Source organism: Hemitrygon akajei, chromosome 11 (genome assembly GCF_048418815.1).
Source record: "Hemitrygon akajei chromosome 11, sHemAka1.3, whole genome shotgun sequence".
Lineage (NCBI taxonomy): Eukaryota > Metazoa > Chordata > Chondrichthyes > Myliobatiformes > Dasyatidae > Hemitrygon > Hemitrygon akajei.
The window spans coordinates 56,274,769-56,295,568 of NC_133134.1; the positions used below are offsets into that span (position 1 = coordinate 56,274,769).

The 20,800-nt window shown below is 42.1% G+C and overlaps 3 protein-coding genes across 4 annotated transcripts in view; 2 read left to right on the forward strand and 1 right to left on the reverse strand.

Annotated features, from left to right (window-relative positions):
- Positions 1-1,673, reverse strand: part of LOC140735634 (UNC93-like protein MFSD11) — a 73,714-nt gene extending 72,041 nt beyond the window's left edge. Inside the window, exon 1 of the mRNA XM_073060911.1 lies at positions 1,434-1,673. Coding sequence (XP_072917012.1) covers positions 1,434-1,595 — 162 coding nt within the window. The 5' untranslated portion in view covers positions 1,596-1,673. The remainder of the gene's footprint in view (positions 1-1,433) is intronic.
- Positions 1,674-1,864: 191 nt separating this feature from the next.
- ubfd1 (ubiquitin family domain containing 1) lies at positions 1,865-15,769 on the forward strand. Its single transcript, XM_073060915.1, has 7 exons — positions 1,865-1,973; positions 5,916-6,203; positions 9,512-9,720; positions 10,766-10,831; positions 11,415-11,520; positions 12,188-12,270; positions 13,499-15,769. Exons 1-7 carry the CDS (start codon positions 1,958-1,960, stop codon positions 13,607-13,609), a joined length of 879 nt encoding a protein of 292 aa, XP_072917016.1. The 5' UTR covers positions 1,865-1,957; the 3' UTR covers positions 13,610-15,769.
- Positions 15,770-17,209: 1,440 nt separating this feature from the next.
- The window catches only part of ern2 (endoplasmic reticulum to nucleus signaling 2), a 95,563-nt gene continuing 91,972 nt past the window's right edge, over positions 17,210-20,800 (forward strand). For both annotated transcript variants that reach the window (XM_073060916.1, XM_073060919.1), the window contains exon 1: positions 17,210-17,411. In XM_073060916.1, the coding sequence (XP_072917017.1) occupies positions 17,346-17,411 (66 nt within the window). In that variant the 5' untranslated portion in view covers positions 17,210-17,345. The remainder of the gene's footprint in view (positions 17,412-20,800) is intronic.

The following is a 20,800-nucleotide window of genomic DNA, read 5'->3' on the forward strand; positions in this document are numbered from 1 at the left end:
CGTCCTCTTGTATTGAGCTGTGGTGCCCTGGGGAAGAGGCGCTGGCTGTCCACTCTATCTATTCCTCAATATCTTGTATACCTCTATCATGTCTCCTCTCATCCTCCTTCTCTCCAGAGAGTAAAGCCCTAGCTCCCTTAATCTCTGATCATAATGCATACTCTCTAAACCAGGCAGCATTCTGGTAAATCTCCTTTGTACCCTTTCCAATGCTGTGAAGCTGACTCTTTGAAACACAACTATTTGATGTGGTAAGTGAAAGTATCATTCTGGTTTGCAAGCTTCCTTGAACTAAATAACTTAACCAGTTTGAAACAAGCCAAATTAAGTAACCTGCTGTCTTATGCTGCACCACTTTAGCAGTTAGTCCAGATACTGTGGGGCCAGCAAGACTGTGACTCTATAGACAGTGCTCGTTTATAAAGCTGTCTTTACAACTTCAAATTGATTATTGCTTATCATTTACATTAAGAACTGAAGACTGGCTCCTGTTTACAATAAGTTCAAGAATATTGGTTGCATTATTTTGACCTTTACAAGTGTCAGCTGCTAATATTTAGAAAGCTGAGCTTGACAAAAAAAGAAAAAGCCCCTTTTGTCCCTTTCAGTGACTATCCATCACAGTTAGAGATCTTGGTTTTATTTCCATATTTCCTGAGCCTTCGTGTCCACAGCCTTTCACAGAACTGCCTTACTGTCTTTCTAGAGTTAGTGTTTCTTTCTCAGGGATCAGCTACTGGGAATGGTCCTTCCCAGGCTGGTGGTGTCACTAAGGGGAGATTAGTCTCCATTACTTTTCTGCCCACTGGCTCTGGTTGTTCAGCAGCCTTCATCTCTCAGAGCTGTGGTGTGTCAGACACCTTGCAGATCCCGGCCTCCCAGAGCTGGCAGCTGACTGCTTCTGTGCTCCCTCCTCTTTGTCCTCTTCATTTTGTCGTTTCCTCTGCCCGAGTCCTCAGCTTCCCAAATCTGCTCCATCCTCTGATGAGTAGAGGTTGCTGGCATCTGTCTGTTGTAATTATTTAAAGGACCCTGCATTAGACTGACATTCCCATTCCAACATGTCAGTCCATGGCTTCCTCTACTGTTGTGATGCGGCCACACTCAGGTTAAATTCCATCTGGGCAGCCTCCAATCTGAAGACACTAACACCGATTTCTCGAACTTCCGGTAATTGTTGCCCCCACCTCCTTCACTTTTCCCCATTCCTGATTCCCTCTCTCACCTTATCTCCTTACCTGCCCATCACCTCCCTCTGGTTCACCTCCCCCTCCCCTTTCTTCCATGGCATTCTGTCCTCTCCCATCAGATTCCCCCTTCTCCAGCCCTGTATCTCTTTCACCAATACATTTCCCAGCACTTTACTTCACTCTTCCCTCTCTCCTGGTTTCACCTACCACCTTGTACATTTTCCTCCCCTCCCCTCCCCTCACCTTCTTACTCTGACTTCTCATCTTTCTTTCCTGTCCCGATGAAGGGCCTTGGGCTGAAATGTCTACAGTAGTCTTTTCCATAGATGCTGCCTGGCCTGCTGAGTTCCTCCAACACAAGGAGGTCTCCTGGCCAACATTCCTCCTCACAGGGTCCACAAACATCGGCAGTGTGAGGGTTTGTGACCAGGACCCAAGGAGCAGCCACTTAAGATACTCTTCTGCTGATTTTTTTTTCCAGCCATTAATGTTTCACTCTAATGATGGTCTGTTGGCAAAGACGATCCTGCCCCTTAACATGCCAATCACGTATAACCCCGCCCACTCACCATTGATCGTGTGGACACGCCCCTTCCCGGACCCGTCAATCACCTGGCCCCGCCCTTGTTGTTGGTCAGGGTTTGCGACCCGCCCATTTACTGTCAATCATCTGGAGTTGCCCATTACATTTAAGAGCGGGCACGCGTGTCCTGGAAGCGGAAATCTTCATTGCCTTCCCAGCAGGCCCCGAGTTCATACGGATAGCGATGGCAGCCCGGGACGGTAGGTTTTGGATACGGCCTGCTGCAGTGTTGGTGATTTCGGCGCAGTCACTGCAGGACACTGCCTCCTAACGGGCCCAGACAATGCAACACACAGGGGTCTTCATTGTAGAGCGGTGTTTGTCGTGGGCTACCGCGAAATTAAGCACCCAGGAGTCGGAGAACTAAGACACCAATGCATAATTGGCGATGGGGGAGGGTGAACAGTGGTGACATGCAAAAGACTAGAGTGCAGGTGGGGAAGGGAAACTGGAAAGCGGGAAGGCTGTCTAATGGGGAAGCGAGGGTGAGGTCCCGGACAGGTGAAGAAGGGGCTAGGTGGGTTGTATCAGTTGCAAGGAGGTAGAGAATAGTGTCCAAGTCACCAGTGTTTACAAGGAGCAGTGGGGCTAGTGTGTAAGGGACCAGTATGTACAAGGATCAGAGGGATACCAGTGTCAAGGAACCAGTGTGTCCGGGGGGGGGGGGGCTGTCATTGTACAAGGGACTAGTATGTGCATTCAGTGGATGTGGTAATCAGTGAGTGGGAGAGGGTAGTATGCAACAGGGTGAGGGTATCCATACTGGAAGCAGGAGTGTCCCAAGGAACCAGAATGCATGGGGTGTAAATGATGGGAGCAGTGTGCAAGCGCTTTCTGTGCACAGGGCAGTGAGGGTCAAGGGCCTACCAGTGGGGGGAGGGGTCAGTCAGTGTATAAGCTCTAGTACATTACAAAGAGCAGTGGGCTGCCAATGTGCAAGGGAACAGTATGGGGTAGTGCAAGGAATAACACCATCTATGTAGTGGTTGGGGCAGAATGCAAGGGGCTGATACTGGGAGCAGAAGGAAGGGATGAGTGCAGAGGAAGCAGAATGTTGTAGAGGTGGAGGACAGCTGTAAGGAGCTAATACTTTGGGAAGTGAAGTATATATTTTAAAAAGTATATGGAAGGTTGTAATAATGAGTTAAGTTGAGGTGTATTCATTGCATAAGGTCTAGTGTTTGGGAGTTTCATGTTTCTGTTTTTTACATGTGGCACAGGAAAAGTTCACTCGATTGATTCCAGTGCTGAGACTTTGAGTCTGGAATATTTCTTTAAAGTTGTATTAGTAATGGTAGCCATGAAATAAGATGACTATATAAAATTTATTTCACCTAGTTGTTTTGGGGAAGGAAATGTTCTGGGCAGTTTGTGGCTTTTGAACCAAGTGAATGTAGTTGACTGCTGAATAGTTCAGAGAAAAGTTACTATCAGTACCTGTATGTTGCCACATACAACCCTGAGATTCATTTTCCTGCAGGCATACAAGGAAAAGCTATAGAATAGTAACTATGACAGGATTAATAAAAGATTTACAGCAATGAGGAATTGATGAGGTGAACTCCAGTTGCTTTCCCTATGGCAGGAAGAGCCCTTTTAGTTACTGCAGTTAGGTTGGATTGTTTGCACTCAATTGTAACAATTTGATATTTGCTAGATAAAAATTACTTTGGAATTGATTGTTAAACAATAAGATGTTTTGAATGATTAGAATTTTTGGGGGGTGGAGGAGATTTGTGTGATGAAGTGGAGTAGAAGAAGGGTTCCAACATACTAAGTGGAGAGAAGGACTTGAGTATAGTTGGAGTAATTATCCACACAGCTAAACTACTGGTAAACATCTAAAGTAACAACATTCTGCATTGTGCCTAGAACTTGCATTTTGTTATCACTTCTGTTAAGTCTGAAATTGGAGAAGAATTGTTTCACCCATCAGGAAATCGATGGAGACCAGTTGGAATTGTGACTACTGTAACTGGAATTGATATAAAACTGAAAAGGAAGTTGAATATGTTCTAGTTTCTTGCTTACCACTAAATTGTGGGGAAATCTCCAATATTGGTAAGATTAGCTAATCCAGATACAAGTGAGTAAATTTAGAAGAGTATAGCACAGGAGTTGACCCACTGGTCCATGAACATATGGTGTGGCAAAAACTTAAGTTCAGTCAGAGGAAATGAATGTATGACAAATTTAGGGTTAATGAAGTACAATATTGATAGAAAACTACTGATTTACATGGGGTGTGAGCCTTGCAAAGAACAGAATGATCAGATGTTTTGTTTAAAAACTCAAAAGACATCTAAGGGGAGGTGGAAAAATAAATCATATGCACAAAGGAATTGAGGAAACTAATTTTGTTTCTTGGAGCAGCATTTGAGGAAAGGGCCACTCAAAATGGTAAATATTGATGGTTAAGTAGAGATGGAAGAATCAATTTCAGGTTAAAAGGGCTGTGGGTCTTGATGTGAGCTGAATATTGACAAAAGCCTATACGAAATGGACAATACCCTTGGCACGGAAAAGTTTTAAGGACAGTACAGCTGCTGCTTCACGGCACAAGTGACCAAAGTTTAGTTTTGACCTTGAGTCCTGTTTATGGATTTTGCACATTCTTTCGTGACCACATGAGTTTCCTCTGGATACTTTCTAGTTTTCCAAAGATGTGTGGGTTGGTAGATTAAATGGCTGTTGTTAAGTACCCTGAGGATATAAATAAGTGGTAGAATTTGAGGGAGATTTGATTGGAATACGGAAGATTAAAATTAAATGAAAGGTGCAGTAGTATAAATGGGTAGTTGATCGTTGGCATGGATTTGATGAGCAAATGGGCCTGTTCTGTGCTGTGATCAATTCGATTTCCATTGTATTTGAATGTTTCCAGTTCAGATTTCTTTCCTGCAACAATAAATTAGTTTTTGGGACCATCTGAGTTTTTTTCTTCCCCTCTTGCAATGTCATGTTTTGTATGATGATAAGCTCATGTTTTAAAAAGCCTTGCTGACTAATATTTCTGCAATCTCTAAGGGCACCCTTCAGCTGAACAAGAATAGAAGTAAGATAACAGGAATATCACGTGCATATTAAACTCAGTGATGTTTGGATTGGTAATCCAATTTCATAATTGTAGTCAATAGCCAGATGTAATGGAATTGATTCAATCTTGTATGTTGCTGAAAATGCATTTAGTTTGCAACAAATCTGCTTACTAACTTGTACTGTAATAATTGTGATTTTTGATACATTTGATATAATAGAAACATTGACCAGTATCTGCTCCAGAGAAGCTTTCTTGCATGAAGTTGTTCTATACCTGCATCTCAATGGTTCAATTTAATATTGGAATGTATAGAGCTGAAATCCTGATTCTTCGCTGACATCCACGAAGCAGGAAAAACACCAAAGAATGAATGACAGAAAAAGCATTGGAACCCCAAAGCCCCTCTTCTCCTTACACAAGCAGCAACATCCCTTCCTCCCTCTCTCCCCCCCACTCCAGCTAAAGCATCAGCCCCCCCACCACCCTCCATGTAAGCAATAGCAAGCCCCACCTCCTCCCAAAGCCATGATCTGGAGTCCATCAAAAACTACTGTGCATCCAAAAACTTCGATGTCTTAACAGCCCTCTCTCACTGATGCGGGAGAGGGGGATATTGTTCCTGCCGCAGTGAGGGGAAAGCAACAACTCACTGTTCCGATGTTACAATCTGCAGCATCGCTTATTCAGTTGCCCACGATTCGAGATCCAGCAGACTCTCTCACCATCGAGAAAGAGGGAAAACTGCTGAATCACTGAATATTTGGACCAATGTGTGTGGCTATACTGGAAGTGGTATTTTAATGTATATTAGGGATTGCATGGCATTGTATCTTTATGCTTTGTTTAAAACTTCTCAGTTGGAATATCAAAATGAAGATATTTTTCTCCAGCTTGGTCATGGGGACTACAGCAATGTTAATTATGAGAGGATGTAAAGTGAAGGTATTAAATTGTTTCCTTGAAGTCTGCATCTAAGATGTAGGTAAAAGGTTAGGGCACATTGATGTATAAATGTGTTTGTAAGGTTTTCAGTAAGTTGGAAAATTTTCCATGATTGAAAATTTACGTTGTGGCATTTCTGGTTATCTTTATTCGATTGCAGGTGCAGAGACCAGTGGAATGGAAACTGAGGCCAGCATAGATATAGGTATTCACCAAGACAAAGCAGGCTGTGGAGCTACCAGCGAAGGAGATTCATCGTGCTTAGTAACTGAACAAATGGAGAATGAGGATTCCCTTCCTCAAACCTCTGTTAGCAATGGAGGAGAATCAGATACCAGCAAGGAAATGGTAGATCTAAAGATTATTTGGAATAAAAACAAATATGATGTCAGGATGCCATTGGATAGTACAGGAGCAGGCCTGAAAGAAAAGATTCACTCCCTCACAGGTATGTTGTACTAGTTAATATTTAAATGTAAATTTGCAGTGGTGCTATTGTGCATGACAATGAAGACCAGGACAGTTCTTCTAGGCACCTTCTACATGGCCAAAGCTAGAAAAGTAAGAAATAGACGTGCATTTCTGTAGTGCTTCTGTATAATTAATATTGTCAACTTTGTCCTCTTGTGTTGAAGGATAATACACTTTGCTTTCTTAAATGCTTGCTATACCTGTGTTAACTTTTGGTTTGTGTAGAAGGTTACCCAGTTTCCTTTGAGCATTGGTAGTTTCTAATCATCTTTTCAATAACTTTCCCACTTTTTTTCTACTAAAGTGTACAATATAGACTTTTTCTTATTGTATTCCAATATGCCATTCACTTCTCTGCATTCTTTTCAAACCCACAATTCCATCCAGCTTTGCATCAGCAAACTTGTATACTGCTTGGTTTGGTTCAGTAATCTAATTTATTGCTGTGGTACTGCTCTATTCATTTCGATCAACTTAATTGGCCTGTTGATTGTTGCTCTTTTCTGTTAACTAATTAATCCATGCCGTACTCACTGTTTTATAAACCTTTGCAGAACTTCTGAAAATCTAAATATACAATATCCTCCATTTTCCTCTATAGCTATTTTGCTGGTTAGTACCTCCAAAACTTCTCAGATTTTGCAAATGATTTTTTTTCATAAATCTGCATTGATGTTACCTAAACCGTTCTAAGATTTCACCATTTCTGACACCTCTGTCCCCTTTCTAGATCTCCATCTCTGGAGACAAACTGTTGTCTGGCCATTCCTTTGTCCCTCTTGCTAATCTGTCACCTGGCACTTATCCCTGCAAGTGGCCAAAGTGCTACACCTACCCCCATTCACCACTTCCCTTGCCTCCATTCAGGGCCCCAGGCTGTCATTCCAGGTGAGGCAACACTTCACTTTTGTGCCAAAATGAGGGTGGAGAAGAAACACCGTATTGCATCTGGATAGCTTCCAACCTGATGGCATGAATATCAATTTCTTCTGTTTTTTTTTTAAAAGTCTTTTCCCTCCTGTCCTATTCCCATCTCTGGCCTTTTACCTTTTTTCACCTGCCTTTCACCTCCCCTTGGTGTCCCTCCTTTCCCTTCTCCTATAGTGTATTGTCCTTTCCTATCAGCTTCTTTCCTCTCCAGCCCTATTCCTTTCCTACTCCCTGGCTTCACTTACTGTCTAACTACCTTTCTTCTCCTTCCCCCGCCCCACCTTTTTATTCTGGCGTCTAGCTCCCAGTCTAAAATACCATAGGTTCTAGTAGTTGTCGTTCATCTTCAGGCTCTTTTAAAATAGATGGTACGTCTGGATACTGTGAACTTCTAGTCCCATAAAGATGGACACAGTATTTGATCTGTTTCCTTCATTTCCCCTGAATTTGTTTATAAGGGGCACACTTTGACTAGTGCTGTTTTTCCCTTATCTGAAAAGTTTGTGTAGTTTTTCCCCTCATAAGATTACTTTTTGTATCCTATTTTCCCTTGTTTTTAATTCCGGAAAATTTTCTCAATATTGTGAGAATTTCTTTCTGACAATAGTTGGCCCTTTTAATGCTCCCTTTAACTTATCAGCCATGACTTAATCACTTGCTGCTGAGTTTGTGTGCATTATAGGAATATGTACTTGTTGAAAACTATGTTTAATCTTTAAATGTAAACCATTGCATGTTTATTACTTTACATTTTAAATGTTTTTATTGTATTAAGAATCTTGTGCTTATGTAGGTTGCTTTATTTGGATCGCTGATCCTTGTTTTGGGTTAAACAAATTGCTTTTTTATTCTGCTCTGTTAAGAATATAAATTTTATGTTTTCTTTAGCCCCCTTAACTACTGAATCATCAAATAATACTTCATCATTCATCAGTGCTGTATCTATGGTGACCCATTTCCCTAATTATTTTTTCACATATTGATCTAGAAGCCCTCTGTTCTACTCTAATAACAGTAGAAATTAATTCTTGTTGATTTGGTTTGCCTAGTCTAAATTAGTGATCTATGATAATACTCAGTGGCCACTTTATTGGGTACCTCCTGTAGTTGTTAAAGTGGCCACTGAGTGAAAATTTGTGGTCTTGCTGTAACCCATTCACTTCAGTGTTTGTGTTGTTCAGAAATGCTCTTCTGCACAGCACTGTTCTAAAGTGTCTTTGAGCTTCTGTTGCCTTCCTGTCAGCTTGAGCCGGTCTGGCCATATTCCTGACCCCTTAACAAGGTGTTTTTACCCACAGAACTGCCGCTCACTGGATGTTTTTTCTTCCCCTTTCTCGCACCATTTTGTAAACTAGGGACGATTGTGCATTTAAAAAAAAAAAAAAAATTTAAATCCCAGGATATCAGCAGTTTCAGAGACTCAAACCATCCCATCTGGCAGCAACAATCATTCCATGGTCAAAGTCACTTGGATCACATTTCTTCCCCATTCTGATATTTGGGCTGAACAACAACTCCCTTTTGACCACATCTGCATGCTTGCATGCATTGAGTTGCTGCCACATGGTTGGCTGATTAGATAATTGCATTAACAAGCAGGTGTACCTAAAGTAGCCAGTGAGTTTGTTACTCCTAACTGCATGTGGTTTTAACTTGTACTATGCTCTATATTATCACTTCCACTTTGGGGTCCCTTAAATAGCTGTCTTTTGCCTCTTTACATTCCTTGGTGCTGCCCAAACTGATTTTGCTTTTCTCTTGCACCCAAAGAGATTCAACCAGTTGGATATTCTACTGTCTAACTACCTCTATAAATAAACTTGCAGATTACTTTGCCAGTCTGGGATGTGGGCAAAATGAACAATGCAAAATATGGTGAGTTCACTTTGACATTGAGATGCTGTTGAGGTAATTGGTAATGTTGGTGATGGACAGCATGTTATTCTGACATCAGGATAGCAACTTTTACTTTTTAACTATGGCACTCCTGCTCTGCAAGTATTTCAGGAGTGGCAGTAGGTAGTAATCTTTCCTAAGCTACCACTACCTAGTGGTTGTAACTGTTGGGAAAATCTCAGTTCATTTAGCCAGAGGTATGATGGCTGCATTTTTAGCTGCCATTTGCTCTATCCCAAAATGGTTTGGGTGCCAGGCATCTAAAGTTTCTGATAAATTCAGGGTGAGATCATCTGTTCATAATTTCATGATAAATCATTTGGAGGTAATAGAGAGGAGCAAATCAGAGGGAGGTATTGACCACTGCACAGAAATTGATCTACATCATTTGCCCTAATAGTAAAAAGCACCCAAGCTAATTTTTCAAATATTGGATTAGGATCAACACTTTCTTTTCAGGTCTCACTCCTGCCATGCAGAAAGTCATGTACAAGGGTCTGCTACCGGAAGATAAAACTTTACGTGAAATAAAAGTAACAAATGGTGCAAAAATCATGGTTATTGGATCAACAATTAATGACGTTTTAGCAGTAAACACACCAAAAGAGGTTGTACAGCAAGAGGCCAAAGCTGAAGAACCCAAAAAGGAACCTCTCTGTAGGCAAAAGGTAAGTAGCTTTTGTCATAGTCCACATTGGGTATTACGGGAGCAAGAGGTTGTCATTCAGCCTTTCAAGCTTGATGCACAGGAAAATTTAAGTTCACGTTCTAACTTTCTCAAATCTTATTTACTCCATTCTGTGCAGTACTTGATTTGATGGGGGTTTTGTAGATTGACAGCATCTCTACCCTGACACTGCCAGCTGTGAAACTTATGCTCAGCAAAACTTCTCACAAGAGATGACCAGTGCTATTTTGCTCAGCTTTCTGTACCATCCATGTTGGGGATGTCAGAATGTAGTTTTTGGTTTAAGCAGTTGTAAGTGTCTTATTCCTCACCCCCCATTCCCCCATTTAAATCATGGCTACATTAATTGTAGCCAAGTAACTCTTTTATTTAAGGGAACAAGAACTCTGCCTTTGACAAAACAAAATGCTCAGTCTAAGCTGAGAAAGTTAATATGGAATTGGAGCATGGACTCTTTTTTTGCTACCTGGATAATTAGAATATTCACACTACTAAAAAGAACTTTGTGGAGTATTTGTAAGTGTTTTAAGGAGTTAAGCTAAAATGAACCCAGTGAATGGCAGACTCTTTGGGTATGAACAGAAGAAAGAAGGCAAATGGTATTTCTGTTTGATTAAGTTTACGTTGATGGATCCAGCAGTCAGACAAGCTAGGGAGATGGTAGTATTGTGGGATTTGTGATCATTTGAATGGTTTTGGTAGTGAGACTATTGGAAAGGTTATGGTGTGATTTACTGAGCTTTGGTCAAAACATCTGGATGTTTAATTGGTGCTACTGCAGTTTACGAGAGGAGATTCTGTTAAATGCAGCCAAGAATGCAATAAAATTAAGCTTCTCTTGCTGGGAGAACAATTAATGTAAAACACACAACACAGTAAGGCCCTTTGGCCCACGATGTTTTGCAACTTTATAATCCACTCTTAAATTCAATCTTGCCCTCCCCTCCTCCATTTGCCTATCTCCCAACATGAACTTCAATGTTACTTTTGACTCTGATTTTATGAGTTTGCTTTTTTATGTATAGCAACACAGAAAAGTATTGGACAAAGGAAAACCAGAAGATGTCATGCCATCCATTAGGGGTGTTAAAGTAAGTAGATACTTTTGATATTTGCTGTTTTTGTGACGTCTTGTAGCATTTCTTTTGTGGAGGCTGGGAGATGGGGTCAGTGGAGTTGGAATGCTGATGAACTTTACTCCAAAGTTTGAAATCCAGGCTGATGCCTTCATTGTAGTGCCTAGGGTCTAGTTTACAAAAATGGCAGACTTGAGACCTTGTGAGGAAGATTGGAACCTGGTGTGTATTTGATGCCATTGATGACATCCAGTCACAACAAGTTGCTGATTAGTCTTGGGCACCAAGGGTGGAGTCTTTTCTTTACTTCTCCCCTTTAAAAACTGGGCACTCAGCAAGTCAGGCAGCATCTGTGCAAGGAACTGGAAGCTTCAACTGTCTGTCTCCCTCCATTGATGCAGCCCAAATTCCTCCAGCATGCTTGCGTTGCTTCACAGTACATCATTTGCAATCTTTTGTGTCTTGGCCTATTGGTTCTGTCTTCTCAACAGATATTATTTAGCTTGTACATTGAATCAAAAGGTGATGGCAAATGGCTACTTTTTGATTTCCTGCTTGCCCACTAGTGTTGGAAGCTATTAATCCATGTACTTTGCAGGAGCGTTTGCCAAGTGTGCCATTGTCAGGCATGTACAACAAGTCAAGTGGAAAAGTAAGATTAACTTTCAAACTAGAGCAGGACCAGCTCTGGATTGGAACCAAGGGTAAGTTTTGCAGATAGTACTTCTATTCTTCTATGCATCATTGATTATACTTTATATAACTAATCTGTGCAGAATAAAAAAGATGACCATCTTGCTTCATTTAGTGTCAAAAGGCAAAGATGGCCGGCTTTCTGTATAAACACTAATTGAAGCATAAGGTATCTGAGCTTCTTTTTCTTGCCTACTTCCATGGCCTTCGGGTTTAAAATAGGCTCTAGGGATGAATTTCCTCCTTTGGAAAGAACTAGTTGCCTGGAACACTGAATAACATTCTTCTATAGTTTAATATCTGCAGACGTCTGCCCAAGAGTCACACTAGGAGGTAATGGGTTTGACTGAAAGATTCAGGAGGTTGAGTATCAGGATGATTCAAAACAAAAGTTGTGTGTGATACCCTAAGAAACAACTTGGATCATTTGGAATAGTACAGTCACCTGAAATTGAATTCAATTTTGCCTATCAAAGATTAGAATGGTCAAGGCAAATTGCGGATCATTGAATCTACAGTTGTTACACTCCAGGTTTAAGTTCAAGTCAAAGGTGTGTGGGAGTGGTACAAGAAACTGGTGTATGAATTTATTCATGTCTTGATGAAAAGACATCAAGTTGCACAGCAGCAAGTTCCTTTAAGGTTCTGACGTGGCTGTTTTAAATTGTTTCTTAACAGAAAGGACAGAGAAAATCCCTATGGGTTCTATCAAAAATGTGATCACTGAACCCATTGAAGGACACGAAGATTATCACATGATGGTGAGTATTGACTGAAGGGAGGGTGATGGATGCATGGCAGCAAGATGTTGCCATTGAAACTTCAATGTTGACAAGGCAGGAGTGAACTGCCAAAAGAAATATGGCAGAAGTTTGGAGTAAGCAGGAAGTTAAAGGGTCCAGGAGAAAGCTGGCAGAATTGAGCAAAATGTGTGTGGGGGTGAGGCAGAGGGGTGTTTGGAGAACTATGGAAGAGCAACCTTCAATAGTTTTCCTGTTATGACCACTGAGACACACCAGCCTTTATTGTGATTCAGGATGGTATAGGCCCTTTTGGCCCTTTGAGCTGTGCTACCCAGCAATCCTCTGATTTAATCCTAGTCTAATCATGTGACAATTTACAATGTCCAATTAACCTACCAGCCTCTACTTTGTTGAACTGCGGGAGGAAACCAGAGCACCTGGAGGAAACCTACATGGTCACAGGAAGAACGTACAAACTCCTTACAGGCAATGGCAGAAATTGAACTCTGGGTTGCTGGTACTGTAAAGCTACCCAGCCACCCCATGGTCTGACTTGCAGACTCCCTCAGCTTCTGAATGAGGAGCCATTTACATTGTGTGCATATGGTTTTTATTTTTTTAAAAAAGTCACTAATTGCAATGTCTCTAACCATTCAGCAGACATGGCCAATAGTGCCTACAAGTTTAAAAGCTCCTGAATAGTGGCACAATTCAACTAAAACATGCCTGCTTCTTGCTACCTTTTGAGTGTAGCTCTCATGAAAGAGTGGAGAATGTTGCAGTTTCATTCTCCTGAGCAACAAAGGTGCAGTGAAGTTAAATGTTGAAGGCAAAGGAGAGAATTGAGGAGAAAAGTTGCCCTTGGAAACTTTTTTGGTTCATGATTTGGTGTTGATATACCTGTCTAAAGGTTGTAGACTTTTGTGGGGAGGATACCACGATAGCATTAATTTTTTGGCTTGAGTAAATAGGATGAATTTGTGACCATGGGGAGATTTAACAGAAGTACTTATTATTTTGAAGCACAAAGATTACTGTTATTCGATGTCCTCAACACCACCAAGAAGAACAAACTGGTTGTTTGTTATACTTACTGTAAGATCTTGCCTTTGGCTTCATGCGCAATAGTTGGATTACAGTGTACTGCAACGCATATGTAGTGGTCTAGGATGCTGTACAAACATAAGCCTCTTTTGTCGATTAATGGGAATTTTTAGTTTGTAATCATTGTTATTCATTTTTCCAGGCATTTCAGCTGGGTCCCACTGAAGCTTCTTACTATTGGGTTTACTGGGTGCCTACACAGTATGTTGATGCAATCAAAGATACAGTCCTTGGGAAGTGGCAGTATTTTTGAATGTGCCTCCACCTCTGGCAGTGAAGGATAGACTGAAACCAAAGGACTACAGAATTTATTGGAACTCGCTTAATTACTGGATTATAATTTTTCCTCCCTTCCACCCCACCCCCCTTTCCAAATCCTTGGACGATGCCAACAATAATAGATTCAAAAAAAAAAAAGTTGAAGATCCTCACCAGAAGCTGGAGGTGGTTAATCCAATGTGACTTTACCTGTGAACATCAAATTTAAAAAAAAAAAAAAAAAAAATTCGAAGAAGCAAAACGTCAAATTATCCAAGTTCTTTGAGAGCCACAATTATCTGCAGGTGATGTGCTAGAAGCATTTTATTATATCTATTATAACATGGATAACATCCCACTTTGGGCTTCTTTTTAAGCATCCATGGAGCAGTATCTGTAAAAACAGTACAGTGGGGCTCTACTTGATGTGCTGCTTGGCTCTATCTTTATGTGGATCCATTGTACTTGATAAAACCAAATTGTGGAATATTTATTTCTTTAAGCAATCTTTAATCACGTCTGTTCTCAGGAGGTTTCACAATTGGTTGCCTTGTTTTTAAATATCTGCCCTCATGGGTTCTTCAGTCTATCTCCATGCCAACAGGAAAGGTATCTGGCCTAATTCCAATTTCCAGTTTTGGTCTGCAAATGGGTAAATTATGGCACATCAAATGTGCCACCAAATTCATTTAAACATAACTATTCTAATGTTTAAACATATGTACCCTTAATTATGTGTTGCCTCAGTCACTAATTATTTTCACAACCAGATAAAGGGAGAGCATAGAGTAAATGGTGCATAACAAATTCTGTTTGTCTGTGCCTTCTCATTGCTTTCAAACTAGCTTTGCTATTTAATTGCAGGCATGAAACCCAGAGATTTCACTATGCAATTATGCAGAACCCACTGTACTTCCTCTGACTTGTATTTGAAAGAAAGCAAAACCATATTTGGATGAATAAATCATGGTGTTATCCCCGATTCCATAGGGCAGTACCTGTTTAAAGCTGCATGACCATTTCCACTTCAATTTTGTTTCTTGTAGCTTAGAGGTTTCAAGGGGGAAATGGTAGATAGCAGGAGGGCAGTGGATGAGCTGCAAAGCATTTTCTAGATGTGAGTTGCACTTTGCTTCTACCTATTTGTTCCAGGTAGATGTCAGCTTTACCTGGCATCCGAGGGTAGGAAGTTGGGAGGAGTGTTTGAGTTATTAATGCACGGAGGATTATTCATTTGTGTTATTGGCATTCATCTGTTGGCTGTGCTGTGTATCTGTAGGTTTGGTAGTGTACACATGGCTGGGGAAGGCAAAACTGGTTCAACTGTCAATAAAGCATGCTTTTCAGAAGATTGGAAATGACTAAAACATCAAGCAACTTCTGAACACGAAATGGCCATTTCTGCGTGCCTCCATGGAGTTGTATAGGTTTGCAACGTGTGCCATATAGTTTGGTTCTGAGTCATTTAAAGTGGTGGGGGCAGGGTTCTCGTACTGTAAACTAATCATCAGATCAAGCCATCAATTAAATTTCAGAATTTTCTGACTGACACTAAATATTTGAAGAGTGCAGAGAAAGCTTTGCTCTTTATCTAGCCCATTGAACCTGGGAGTCTTTGGGATGCTGTAGAGGAACCTTACTTTGTATTTTAACTTGATGTACATGACTTGGAAGTATTTTGGATAGTGTGGAAAGAGCTAACTGTGTACTTGTATTGAATATTTGCACTAATGGCAATAAATGGAATAGTGTGCAGTTTCTAATCACTGATATCCTTTCTTGGATGAGTATAAATGGATAAATTAAAAGTTGAGTTTATGGGTTTCTGCTAGGTTTATGGATCTTAGACCTGATAACTATGAAAGGTGCAATATTTCAATGTAATATGCCATTTTTTTTTTTAAAAAAAGCAATCCTTTGCCCTGTAAATTTTTCATGGCAGTGACTCCAGTTGAGAGTGTAAAGGGTCATGCAGCTTTAACAACAAATAACTTACAGAATGCATGATTCAAGCACACCGATCTTTGGAAATTAAGGAAGCTGACTTGGTTTAGAATTGCACTGCTTCAAATTTTAGTGCTGACCATTAATTATCCCAATGTTTAATTCTGAAAACTAGTCTTTATTGCCAATTAAAGTTTGTTACTTTACAGTATCCTTGTCTTCTGTTGCGGGTCTGTATGAAATGGCACTACACAGTTGAGTATTACTGCAATCCTCAATCCCTCACTAATGTTATCTGATTGAAAATGCCTTTTATTGGGATACATGGAATAAAGATAGTAAAATGTAATTCACATACAAGTCAGTGAGGTTATCTGTGACAAAGAGCTAAATGAGGCCTGTAGATGGTAACCTATATGTAATTTCCCTATGCATAAGTTTGAGGAATTCAAATTGATCTTAAAAAGAAAAGGCCAAAAAGAAAGTAAGGGCATAAATGTTTCAGACACTAGACTGAACAGTGAATGATGCTTGATGCTTGAATGGCTTCTGGTTCCTTATTAGATTCAGTATTTTCTAGTGTGACAGCGTTTGTGCAGATAGAAACTGATCAGTCAATAGTTGGAGATGCAGAGGGGAAAACATAAGGCATGGGGAGCTGGTAGAGCTATGATGCTGAAAGTTAAAGTGACTTAAATGATCATGCTGGAAATGTGCACTAGCTAAAACGTGGAACTCAATTTGAGTAGAGGATTTTGTTTTACACTGGCATACACTTAAGGAGGCTAAGTCTTTGTTCCAGATTGAATAGAATGGAGAATTAAAGTGACAAATCACATTTTGCAAGCTGAAGAGATGTTCAGGTCCGTAAATGTATGTGGAATTGTAAGTAGTATTAAATAGCTGCTTCAGGTGGAAAGTGTTTGGAGCCTCGCGCTTCCTGTTTGGGATTTGTTCTCAAGTTTAGAATCTGCGACCAGAAATGTGTCCTTTCTTCGGGGGGAGAAAGGGACGAGAGCCAAGTTATGGGGGAAATGGAATAGATAGTCGATGGTTCTGTTTCCAGCTTTCGAGGATAGACGTAGTGGAAGCATTAGTATGGAAGTGGCACAGTAAGAGCAGGTGCAAGTGAAACCGGGTAAAAGGAGACGTTTGGCAGCGTGTCCTGTAAAATGGAAAAGAAAACGCGGAATAGGAAGGGTTTGAGACGGTAAAGGTGCAACGGAGTTGAAGATTTTACTTCGTGTACTATCTGGGTGAGGTACCGATACAGTGATTGTTTATTGGGGAAAAGGGTTTGTGAAGGGGTGAAATCCAGAAGGCAATTGTAGGTGGATCTCACAGCGCCAGTAACATTTTATTACTGCTTGTCTTTAACTGGCCTCGCCGTGCTCCCGGAACGGGAAGTCACAGGAACCCGTCTCGACAAAATTTACAAACAAAACAGCTCCACGTGTCAGAGTTGTCACTTTCGGTTCGCCGACCCCGCCTCCATCCGCAACGGACACCGATGCTCCGCCCATCTGGCCGCAAGCCAATCATCTCTCAGCTTCCCTACGTTCCATTGGTGGGTTTTTACGCTACTCATTCAGTTCCTGGATTCCCCTCCAATCGTGATCGAGCCTGGAGTTCCGTCTCTGTTTAGCCAATCGCGGGTGAGCGGCGGGTGCTCCGGGCCGCCAGGGGCGCGCGCTATGGTTGTCCGCTGACGGTTGGAGCGCGAGGGCGAGGCATGGCGCGGGCCCGCGGGTGGGAGGTGCTGCTCGCCCTCAACTAAGCACGAAGCCATGGCGGGGCCCCGGCGGCCCGTAGCCCTCATCTTGGTCGTCGTCCTGCTGCGTGGTGTGGGATGGGTGAGTCATCGGGCGAGTGGAGGCGCGCTTCCTCTGGCCGTACAGAGTAGTGGGTTGAGGCATGGGTTAATGGTGCGCAGGGGAGGGGCGTCGTCATGAGGGACCCCCGGAGGAAGAGGATCGCAGTCGCCAGCTAATCCTCGCCGCAACTGGCAGGATTTTGATCCCGCTCCTGTGTTTGTGGGTTGCTGACGGCTCAGCTACTCTGCACCTGAGTTCATGGGCACAGATTTGAAAAACGTAGGGACGACGAGTAGCAGAACTGCTCCTCCGATTACTGCGAAGATAGCAGAAACTTTTCCGTGTTAGTAACGAGACTGAAAACTTCTAAAGTATGGGAACTATTGCTAAAGCGCATTCGACTGCAGGGAAATTGGTGTGAAGGATTTCAATGTTGTTGAAATCTGCAGATATTAAAAGGTTCTTGGTCCAATGAGGTGCGTCTGGTTTTAACCATACACGTAAATCATTACGATTTGGTATTTAGTTTATGCTGTGGATTTCGGCTACACCCCATTAAGCTGACGAAGATTTGACTTGTTGAATGACTGGAGAGAACTTTGTAAAGACTCTGTAAAATCATTTGCCTCTCAACTCGAGATATGTCGAGGTACTTTACAACCGTATTTTGCAAATATAGTTAGTTTTAGGAATCGGGGGGAGTCATTTCTCGTCAGCAAGTTCCCAAGAGTAATATCAGATATATAATGTACTGACGAATTCAGAACGCCCGACAATTTCCATTCACTGTTCACAATCATGCAGGATAATGGAGAAGACAGACCGCTCCCCACTTTAATGTCCCGGCTGAAAGGGACATTGTACCCAAATTTTGCGATAGCTTCCGGACCGAAGTTTCATGCAAATTTCTGTACTTGGGTCTCCGATGTGGGAATTGAAGCTGCCATTTCTGTTTAAGGCAGAATGCTACCAAGTGAACCTTGGATAACTTTTTGTTAGCAAAACCTAAACATTTCAAATGGAAGCAGCTGTTTTAATTTGACGTCTGGACTTTGCTGTGAGTTTTCACTATTTTGCGCTTTTGATCTGCTTAAGTACGGGGTGGTAATAGAAAACATAGTTTGGTTAAATTTCCTGTGTTGCTTTTGTCTCTGACCCATTAAACATGCTAATTCTGCAAAGCGATATCACGATCCAGATTTCGGACTAAAAGTATAACAGGATCTTTCCAAATTGCGGGTAGACATACCTTTTCCCTCGCCCGCATTCAGTTATTTCTGATTTGACACTTTTAAAGAGACTTAAAATAATTAAACTTTGACAGTGCCTTATTCCTAGGAATAAATAATCAAAGCAGGCAAAATAGCTTCTGATTGAACATTGATACTTCATGCTCAGATGTAATACATCAAATCAGGGTGTAGTTTCCCACGTTGAAAAATTGTAGAATTTTATAAACCACAAACGAGGAAATCTGCAGATGCTGGGAATCCAAGCAACACACACAAAATGCTGGACGATGTTGGGGGGGAGAGTACTGTCGACGTTTCAGCTGAAATCCTTCCACAGGACTGGAGGGGAAAAAAGCTGAGGAGTAGATTTTAAAGGTAGGAGAGGGAGAGAACCACCAGGTAATAGGTGAAACCTGGAGGGGGAGGGATGAAGTAAAGAGCTGGGAAGTTGATTGGTGAGGTGAGAGAGGGAATGGGAAATGGAGAAGGGGGGGCTTTACCAGATGTTTGAGAAATCGGTGTTCATGTCATCAGGTTGGACGCCACCCAGATGGAATATAGGGTGTTGTTCCTCCAACCTGAGCGTAGCTTCATCACAACAGTGGAGAAGACCATGGATTGTCATATCGTAATGGGAAGTGGAATTACTTTCTGGCAGATGGAGTGTAGATACTTAGTGAAGTGCTCTCCCAATCTATGTCAGGTCTCGCTGATGTACAGGAGGCCACACCGGGAGCACCAAACAGTAAATGAGCCCAACAGACTCACAGGTGAAGTGTCGCCTCAGCTGGAAGGACTGTTTAGGGCCCTGCCTGGTAGTGAAGGAGGAGGTGTAGGGGCAGGTGTAGCACTTGTTCCGTTTGCAAGGATAGGTGCCGAGAGAGATCAGTGGGGAGGGACAAATGGACAAGGGAGTCGCATAGGGAGTGATCCCTGCAAAAGTGGGAAATGGGGCGGAGCGGGGAAGGGGAAGATGTGTTTGGTGGTGGGATCCCCTTGGAGATGGGAATTACAGAGAATTATGTGCTGGACGTTGAGGCTGGTAGGTGAGGACAAGAGGACTCCCATCCCTGGAAGGGTAGCAGGAGGGTGGGGTGAGGGCAGACGTGCGCGAAATGGAAGAGATGCGATTGAGGCAGTGTTGATGATGGAGGAAGGGAAGCCCCTTTGTTTTAAAACGGAGGACATCTCTGTTCTAGAATAATGTATTGTGGATTTAATTTAGAACAATGTATTTCCTAAAAGCTGTGAATCCCAGTTCACAGATGGCGCTGGTGTCTGTGGGATGGATGTGAAGCAGAAGGTGTGAAGTTTGCATGTAGCTTCAAAAGAAAGCATTGTGTATACTTTGTAAATATGGAAGTGCCCTTTGTGTCCAGCAAATAAATATCGAGCCCCACGTTGGGCCAGCAGACCTTTCCACTGAAAGCATCTCCGTATGATGCCTGCTGTACCTTGAATAAAGAAGCTGCTTTGTATCTACCAGTAACTCTCCAGTGATTTCATTCACGCAACAACAGTAGTGAAAGAGGATGTATAGGGGCAGGTGTAGCACTTGTTCCGCTTGCAAGGATACGTGCCAGGAAGGAGATCAGTGGGGAAGGACAAATAGACAAGGGAGTTGCATGGGGAGCGATCCCTGTGGAAAGCAGAAAGTGGGGAGGGGGGAGAGGAGAGAAAGTTGTGCTTGGTGGTGGGATCCCATTTGAATGTGGTAGAAGTTGTGGAGAATTATGCATAGGACGCATGGGCTGGTGGGGTGGTAGTTGAGTATGAGAGGAACCTTATCCCTGGTAGGGTGGTGGGAAGAGAGGGTAAGAGCAGGCGTGTGTGAAGTCGTGTCCAACCAGAGTGTGGAAGACGATAAAATGCAAATACTAAAAGAAAGAAATAAGCAATAAATATCGAGAATATGAGCTGAAGAGTCATTGAAAGTCAGTCCTGTTGGTTATGGGAACATTTCAAATGGTGGAGCAACTGAAGTTAACCCCTTTTGTTCAAGAGCCTGATAGTTGAGGGGTAGTAACTGTTCCTGAAGCTGGTGGTGTGAGTCCTGAGGCTCCTGTACCACTTTCCTGATGGCAACAGCTAGAAAAGATCATGGCCTGGGTGCTGGAGGATACTGGTGATGGATGCTGCTTTCCTGCTACAGCATTTCATGTAGATGTGCTCAATGGTGGGGAGGACTTTACCAGT

What these genes read in the sequence shown, in the direction of transcription:
- ubfd1 (XM_073060915.1), top strand. An exon ending in AAAGATTCACTCCCTCACAG is followed by an intron (nt 6,204 to 9,511) that starts GTATGTTGTACT and finishes CTTTCTTTTCAG; the next exon opens with GTCTCACTCCTGCCATGCAG. An exon ending in GCTCTGGATTGGAACCAAGG is followed by an intron (nt 11,521 to 12,187) that starts GTAAGTTTTGCA and finishes GTTTCTTAACAG; the next exon opens with AAAGGACAGAGAAAATCCCT.